Genomic DNA, 8379 nt, shown 5'->3' with positions numbered 1-8379 from the left:
GAACTCAGTACCATACTAAGGATATGAGAAATCTCAAGATGATTAGTGACTGTACTGAGAACATGGGGAAAACAGGGACTGTACTGAGAACATGGGGAAAACAGGGACTGTACTGAGAACATGGGGAAAACAGGGACTGTACTGAGGACTCATGGACCATACTAAAGACAGGAGTAATCTCCAAAGAAAACAGGGATCATACTGAGAACATAGGGGCTCTACAAAAAGGAAAACGTGGACCATATTAAGGACACGCAACATTTCTGAAGAATATAGGTACAAACAGTAGAGGGACGGCACCGAGGCGGCGGCCACAAGCGAGAGAGGGACGGCACCGAGGCGGCGGCCACAAGCGAGAGAGGGACGGCACCGAGGCGGCGGCCACAAGCGAGAGAGGGACGGCACCGAGGCGGCGGCCACAAGCGAGAGAGGGACGGCACCGAGGCGGCGGCCACAAGCGAGAGAGGGACGGCACCGAGGCGGCGGCCACAAGCGAGAGAGGGACGGCACCGAGCCGGCGGCCACAAGCGAGAGAGGGACGGCACCGAGCCGGCGGCCACAAGCGAGAGAGGGACGGCACCGAGCCGGCGGCCACAAGCGAGAGAGGGACGGCACCGAGCCGGCGGCCACAAGCGAGAGAGGGACGGCACCGAGCCGGCGGCCACAAGCGAGAGAGGGACGGCACCGAGCCGGCGGCCACAAGCGAGAGAGGGACGGCACCGAGCCGGCGGCCACAAGCGAGAGAGGGACGGCACCGAGCCGGCGGCCACAAGCGAGAGAGGGACGGCACCGAGCCGGCGGCCACAAGCGAGAGAGGGACGGCACCGAGCCGGCGGCCACAAGCGAGAGAGGGACGGCACCGAGCCGGCGGCCACAAGCGAGAGAGGGACGGCACCGAGCCGGCGGCCACAAGCGAGAGAGGGACGGCACCGAGCCGGCGGCCACAAGCGAGAGAGGGACGGCACCGAGCCGGCGGCCACAAGCGAGAGAGGGACGGCACCGAGCCGGCGGCCACAAGCGAGAGAGGGACGGCACCGAGACGGCGGCCACAAGCGAGAGAGGGACGGCACCGAGACGGAGGCCACAAGCGAGAGAGGGACGGCACCGAGCCGGCGGCCACAAGTAACAGAGGGACGGCACCGAGCCGGCGGCCACAAGTAACAGAGGGACGGCACCGAGCCGGCGGCCACAAGCAAGAGAGGGACGGCACCGAGCCGGCGGCCACAAGCAAGAGAGGGACGGCACCGAGACGGAGGCCACAAGTAACAGAGGGACGGCACCGAGACGGCGGCCACAAGTAACAGAGGGACGGCACCGAGACGGCGGCCACAAGTAACAGAGGGACGGCACCGAGACGGCGGCCACAAGTAAGAGAGGGACGGCACCGAGACGGAGGCCACAAGTAAGAGAGGGACGGCACCGAGACGACGGCTACAAGTAATAGAGGGACGGCACCGAGATGACGGCCACAAGTAAGAGAGGGACCGCACCGAGGTGGCGGCTACAAGTAATAGAGGGACCGCACCGAGATGACGGCTACAAGTAATAGAGGGACGGCACCGAGATGACGGCCACAAGTAATACAGGGACGGCACCGAGATGACGGCCACAAGTAATACAGGGACCGCACCGAGACGGCTACAAGTAATAGAGGGACGGCACCGAGATGACGGCTACAAGTAATAGAGGGACCGCACCGATCATTGGTCCTCTCACAAGGAATACGGGAACCAAATGAATAAGGGGAAATACAAACCATCCTGAGAGCCCCGGGAGTCTGAAGAAACAGAGAATTGTGGCCCCAGATCATCATATGAGGCGTCACTAACCAGAACTGGTCTCCCCCCACAGATGAGGACTCTATGGAGCAGCCCCAACGGCAAGCCTTAAACCACAGTAACATTAAAAGGGAACTCCAGCCATTCTGTAAGGCTGATGAGTAACAGTGGCATATTGGGGGCAGTGACCCTATAATTGGGCACCATTCGCTTCTCCCCCGAGGGTTGTTGCTGCCCCCTGAATGAGTCCAGGTCAGCCATAGACACGTCGCACTGTGGAGGATCTGATGTCCATGTTCAGCTGTGAACCCACAACCACAATCTGCAGGGGGAGGAGCATGACACAGAATCAAGCCCCACCCCCTTAGACCCGACACCTAACATAACAGTACATCTGTGACCGTGCCTCATTGCGTCTCCATATTGCTCTACATTTTCCCCGAAACGTTCCTTTCAGCTCCCTCACCTCTCAGTGCTGCCCCCTGCTGATTTAATGTAAGTACACACTGAGGCTTGATGACATCACTGGTAGTGTACCTATCCACAGCGGAGGTCCACCCCTTAGCCAACCTGCCTATGTATAGCCTCCAATGTAAGGTCATCCGATGCATCTTAGATCATCTTGTAGCCACGCCCATTTTGCGCACCTTACTAACTCTCACCTGATGTATATTTATAGTCCAAGACAAATCCCCACCCCCCCCCCTTCTCCCCCGTTGCCCACCATCTAATGCAAGATGTGATCCATCTAGAACAGAGTCTATTGTGGAGGTCTTAAGGAGTCTCATAAGAACAGACAAGATGACGACCAGCATAATGTAATAAAATACACATTTATTGGGGGCGGAGCCTCAGTAGTCGGCTCCAATAATCTTTGTACAACTGCAAAAAGGAAGAAAATATCCAAAATGTCAACCAAAAATAAACTCTAAATAATCTGTTAGGAAAACTCCAGCGTGGACTTTGGACGATCCCAACCAGCTCAGCCAGGACTGTCGAGAGGTCCAGACCGCTGAACTTCTTGTGAAGACTCCAATCAATCCCTTCAGGCCTGAGGTCCCTAAAGCAATGTCCGCAGGGACGGCCGTAAACTGGGCGGGACGACACAAACGATACGTAGACATCTCTCCCCAAGGCCAGGACTCGATCCAGACCAACCGACACGAGACTTGGGTTGGACCTTCACACCTTCTTGAGGGTCTCCCCTCGTTCTCCAGGAGGTCTAGGCTGTTTTCTTCCGACTGCCGCCGCACCTCTGCCTGGCCCCGATTTCGTCCTTTTTGGCCCCTTAGACTCCATTTTAAGGTCTTGGATCCACATGGAGTCATAGTCGCCCGGCGCTTGGTACCCAGGCTCGGTGGTATCTAAGGGGTCCTTACTGAGGAGGACGCAGATGGTGGGACTGTTCCTCTTCACCGTCAGGGGATCTAAGCCCACCTCGGGAACAATGGCTTCCCAGATCTCTTCCGTCTGTCTGTAGCAGATCTTGGTGATTTGGTGGAGGTCCTTCACCCTCCGTTTCATGATCTCCACACAGGTGATGGTCTTGCTGAGGGCTTTCCCGGAGCCGCTGAACAAGATCTGCCGCACGTTTTTGCTCTCCATCTTTCCTATAGCGAAGCCCATCAGGTTTCGGATCTTACTGCCATCTTTTACTTTCATCTCAATAATATCTGGGGGAAGGGCAGCAAACGGCGTCTCTGAGGGCCCCTCCTCCACCCGGACCTTCTTGTAGTTCTCCATCATCGGGTCCTGAAGCCCTAGAGAGAACAGATGAATGGGGTGAAAAGAGGAGAAAAGAGGTAACAGAACAAGTCAGAGGCAACTAGACCTCATTGTGAGGGCGCAGCGGCGCGGGAGAAAACAGGGTGGGGGCGCAGAGGCGGGAGGATGGGGGAGCCGGAGGGGTCTAAGGATGGTGGGGGCACGCAGAGGCGGGAGGACCGTGGGAGAGCGCAGGTGGCGCGGGGACCGTGGGGGAGCGCAGGTGGCGCGGGGACCGTGGGGGAGCGGGGACCGTGGGGGAGCGCAGGGGGCGCGGGGACCGTGGGGGAGCGCAGGGGCGCGGGGACCGTGGGGGAGCGCAGGGGGCGCGGGGACCGTGGGGGAGCGCAGGGGGCGCGGGGACCGTGGGGGAGCGCAGGGGGCGCGGGGACCGTGGGGGAGCGCAGGGGGCGCGGGGACCGTGGGGGAGCGCAGGGGGCGCGGGGACCGTGGGGGAGCGCAGGGGGCGCGGGGACCGTGGGGGAGCGCAGGGGGCGCGGGGACCGTGGGGGAGCGCGGGGGCGCGGGGACCGTGGGGGAGCGCGGGGGCGCGGGAACCGTGGGGGGGCGCGGGGGGGCGTGGGGACCGTGGGGGAGCGCAGGGGCGCGAGGACCGTGGGGGAGCGCAGGGGCGCGAGGACCGTGGGGGAGCGCGGGGGCGCGGGGACCGTGGGGGAGCGCAGGGACCGTGGGGGAGCGCAGGGGCACGGGGAGCGCAGGGGCACGGGAACCGTGGGGGGGCGCGGGGACCGTGGGGGGGCGCGGGGACCATGGGGGAGCGCAGGGGGCGCGGGGACCGTGGGGGAGCGCAGGGGGCGCGGGGACCGTGGGGGAGCGCAGAGCCGGGGGGACGGCGCAGAGGCGGTGGGACGGGGGAGCGCAGAGGTGTAAGGATGGTGAGGTGTCAGGACCGTGCGCTGTGAGGATGGGCAGCGGTTTGTATCTGCGGGCCTCAGCAGGTGATAACGGTGACAGGGAGGCCCGCAGGAGGGCGCTGTGGGGTCACGGTCCGCCCTCATGCCGCCATGTGTCACTCCGACCGGGGGCGGCAGTTAGCTATCATTATCACCCGCTTATACTACCCCCACCGTTACCATAGTGACAGGGGGTGCCGGGGAGTCACTGACATCACCTGCACCCGGCCACTCACCTCAACTGTCGCTCGCACGCCTCTCCTCACTGCGCCGCCATATTGCGCTAACATCGGGTGGGCGGGGCCAAAACGTCACCTCTTCCAGGCAGAGCGGCTCTATTGAGTGCGTTCCAGCGTGACCCGCCTACGTCATCTGCGGGCGCGCCGAAGACTGCTGCCACCTGCCGGGCAACGACGGAACTAAAGGTACGGATCCCGGCTCTTGTAATAAACACTGGCGGTGCCAAAGATCCCGGGATTAACCCGCTCGCTGCTGCACATGCCCAGGCAGCTTTCTATCAACCCTTTCCCTGCTCGCCGTCCTGTCATTAACCCTTCCCCTGCTGCATACTACCCATTATTCGTTCATTACACCTCTGCTGCACATCACTTTTAACCCCTTCCCTGCTGTACATTTAATCAATATCCGCTTATCAACACCCCCTATGGAGGAGTGCGGCGAGGCGCGTTGGATCTCACTGCCGGCTTGGAAGGGGTTAACCGCGTCTGGTCTTCCTCCCTCTGCTCCCCTTCAGGTCCGATCAGCCGGTAGCCCCGCCCCCAGCGCCGATGGACGTGTAGCTGTGCAGCTTGTACAGCCCGTATGGAGACGGACGCGAATATAATGTCTACCCTGAGTGCCGCGTGTGATCAGTGCTGGAGGAGCGACCACCACGGACCGCGCCGCCTGAGTGAGGAAGGGGTTAACGACTAACGGGGAGATTATCATTCAAAAGTCATTCCAACTAACGGAGTTGAGCGATCAGCGCCCCGCGAGACAAAAACATCGTTTACTATCCGGTCACTGCTCGTTATTGCGGCTCGCAGTCAGCAAAAAAACCATTGCTGGCCCGCGGGCGCCCCGCTGCGTGGAAACACTCCTCATGGCACATCAAAGGGGGCGACGAGGCGGCAGGGATGGCTGTCTGTGTACGCCCTCCGGACCAGCGCCGGTGACCTCAGCGCTCTGCTGTCGGTTAGAGCTGTGGTTCTCAGCCGTTTTCAGCCCAGCGCCCCCTTTAGCTATTCGGATGGGGAGGGGCAATAATGCCATCCTTATCAGCATTCTATAGAAACGTCTGACTAATAATACTGTTTGCCACAGTCAGTCTGTCAGTAATGGCCGCCTCGGGTCTGATGAGCGGACGCCAGCTTCCCAATATCTGGTTCTATCTTCGCCCTCCGCAGGCTCAGGTTTCCCCTTACACGTATCTGAAGTTGGTTTTACACTTTTGTCAGGAGCTGCTGAACCGCACTGAAGCCCCTCTCCACTAAGTACAGAGATGGAAAATAGAGATGAGCGAGCGTACTCGGATAAGCACTACTCGCTCGAGTAATTTGCTTTATCCGAGTATCGCTGTGCTCGGGGCTGAAGATTCGGGTGCCGCTGCGGCTGACAGGTGAGTCGCAGCGGGGAGCAGGGGAGAGCGGGCGGGAGAGAGGGAGAGAAAGATCTCCCCTCCGTTCCTCCCCGCTCTCCCCTGCAGCTCCCCGCTCCGTGCCGGCACCCGAATCTTTAGCCCCAAGCACAGCGATACTCAGATAAAGCAAATTACTCGAGCGAGTAGTGCTTATCCGAGTACGCTCGCTCATCTCTAATAGAAAAGGTAACCGGAGCAACTGAACCTCCTGCCACAGGACAGGGTGGGGATTCCTCACTTTCACCCAAAAAGCATTCATAGCCACATTGTTGGGACAGTTCTTGGGCTTCACCATCGTGATTCAAGTCGATCAGCTACTCTGGTAAGCTGGGATGTAATTCTGCGTCTGCTGAAGATGGATGGAGTGCCCAGGTTGTACCCCTAGGAACCATAGAACATGAAACTCAGTTTGCATGTCTTCTTTGGCTTGTTTGAGGTCTGAGTCTACATCTGAGTCGGCATCTTGAGGTTTGTCTCTGTCATCTCGTGTGCGATTTCTTGAAGCCTCAGAATCTGACCGAGCTCGCGGCCGCTCAGGTTAGCGGTGTGAAGGTCCAGTTTGGCAATGATGGAAGAGATTCTACCTTCAGCCTTAATGACCTTCACTTTGTCTCCCTGTAGGTTTGTGTTGACCTTGATGAGATCGGCAACATCAAGACGCCGTAGTTAGATGCATCACAAAGGCTTGGGTCAGTCGGCTGAAGAAACTCGACTACTGTGTCCAAAGGTTCCTAGAAGCGTGGTGAGCACCTTCCTCCTGACAGCCGCCCCCTATCGGTGTGTAGGAGTAGACATTCGGATTCCTCGTCATGGTCTGGAGCTTGTGGACAGACGCTCATTAGGGCGCATTAATTACAGAGCGCAGAGAAGCGTGACATCTCTCACATGAACGTTCAGGAACAAGGCGCTGCCGATGGATCACACAGCGGACGGCCATGATGCCAGGTATAGCCGATATTACAGGGGCTATATATCCGCGATATCGGCCAGCCATGGATGCCGCTCCGTCGGTCGCTCTTATATAGAGGAGCCTTTCGTGTCGGTGGTTACATCTCTGGTAAGCAGCAGTTCCTCCACTGCCTCCTCATTCCGATTAATGGAACAATCCTAACCAGCAGCGATGCTTCATTGTCTCTGACCGTTAACTCGCTCATGCGCATCAGAAATTCTGTGTTCTTTAACACATCCAGAAGCGTTACCTCCACATCAGAGGCCATCTTGTCAATTCTTCTTTAAACGGTGTCATTACTCAGAGGACTCAATGTCACCATGGCACGTGGGTCCGGCCCCAGCATAGTACGGACAATCCCTTTAACTGTGGGTAACACAAGTATCTCCCCAATAGTATGTGATTTGCCACAGTGCGCTATTAATAAGGAGCCTTTACAGGAAGCAGGGAGGCCTTCGTCAGCATTGAGAGCAGATCTTCCATTAGCTTGCCTACGGCGCTGCGGGGCTCAGACCTTACAGGAAGCAGGGAGGCCTTCGTCAGCGTTGAGCAGATCTTCCCATTAGCTTGCCTACGGCGCTGCAGGTCTCAGACCCTACAGGAAGCGGGGAGGCCTTCGTCAGCATTGAGAGCAGATCTTCCATTAGCTTGCCTACAGCGCTGCGGGGCTCAGACTCTGACTTTAAACCTTGGAAAAATGAATTAGTCATACCCACTTTGTCTGCATTTTTGCGAGGTGATCACTGAGTCTGGAAGGCTTCATCGCTCCATATGAACATGCCTTCTCACACATGAGGCACCAGGGAAGCTGTCAGTCTGTAGGAGAAGGGGAAAATCCGTATTTCAAGTGTTCATGTAAATATTGACGCGGTTTCTTCTTCTCCACTGTTTTTATAAAGTTTGCCTCATGAACGCACGGCTGATGTCACTACCATGTAATGAGGGATTACTTTTATAACTCCCTGCTTCCGCTACAGATCAACCTAACCTGCTGTATTCCATGATGCCGCTGATTGGCTGGAGCTTTCAGTTGTGTGGGTCTCTGGGAGTTGTAGTTTATCAGTGCTCTGAAAAGACACTTGTCGTCCACTAAGACTACAACTCCCAGAGACCCACAGAAGTGAGAGTCTGAAGCGGTTCCAGCCAATCAGCGGCATTATGGAATACAGCAGGTTAGGCTGTGCTGTAGGTTATCCAGCGTGATTGATCTGCAGTGGAGTCATGGGGTTATAAAAGTCATAGATTATGTGATCGGGGCGGACGGATTATCACTGACAACCGAGGCATCACTATTCATCTTTAGAAAAGTGTAGTTACTAGGCGAAAAAAAAAAAA

The 8379-nt window shown here is 57.8% G+C and overlaps 1 protein-coding gene across 2 annotated transcripts; it reads right to left on the bottom strand.

The window, feature by feature from the left end:
* Window positions 1-2592: 2592 nt before the first annotated feature.
* RPP25L (ribonuclease P/MRP subunit p25 like) lies at window positions 2593-7860 on the bottom strand. 2 transcript variants are annotated; one of them, XM_066602311.1, is made up of 2 exons: window positions 7757-7860; window positions 2593-3538 (listed from the first exon to the last, which is right to left on the bottom strand). In XM_066602311.1, exon 2 carries the CDS (start codon window positions 3522-3524, stop codon window positions 2961-2963), a length of 564 nt encoding a protein of 187 aa, XP_066458408.1. In that variant the 5' UTR covers window positions 3525-3538; window positions 7757-7860; the 3' UTR covers window positions 2593-2960. The 2 variants fall into 2 exon arrangements, with proteins under 2 accessions (XP_066458408.1, XP_066458407.1); XM_066602310.1 differs by lacking the exon at window positions 7757-7860 and adding an exon at window positions 4693-4807.
* Between the last annotated feature and the right edge of the window lie 519 nt (window positions 7861-8379).

This window comes from Eleutherodactylus coqui, chromosome 5 (assembly GCF_035609145.1).
Source record: "Eleutherodactylus coqui strain aEleCoq1 chromosome 5, aEleCoq1.hap1, whole genome shotgun sequence".
Taxonomy (NCBI): Eukaryota; Metazoa; Chordata; class Amphibia; order Anura; family Eleutherodactylidae; genus Eleutherodactylus; species Eleutherodactylus coqui.
Note: the sequence above shows the minus strand (reverse complement) of the source record. Positions and strands in the feature narration are given on the sequence as shown.

Coding starts and splice junctions, on each gene's coding strand:
- RPP25L (XM_066602311.1), bottom strand. CDS start 3,524: ATGATGGAGAACTACAAGAAGGTCCGGGTGGAGGAGGGGCCCTCAGAG.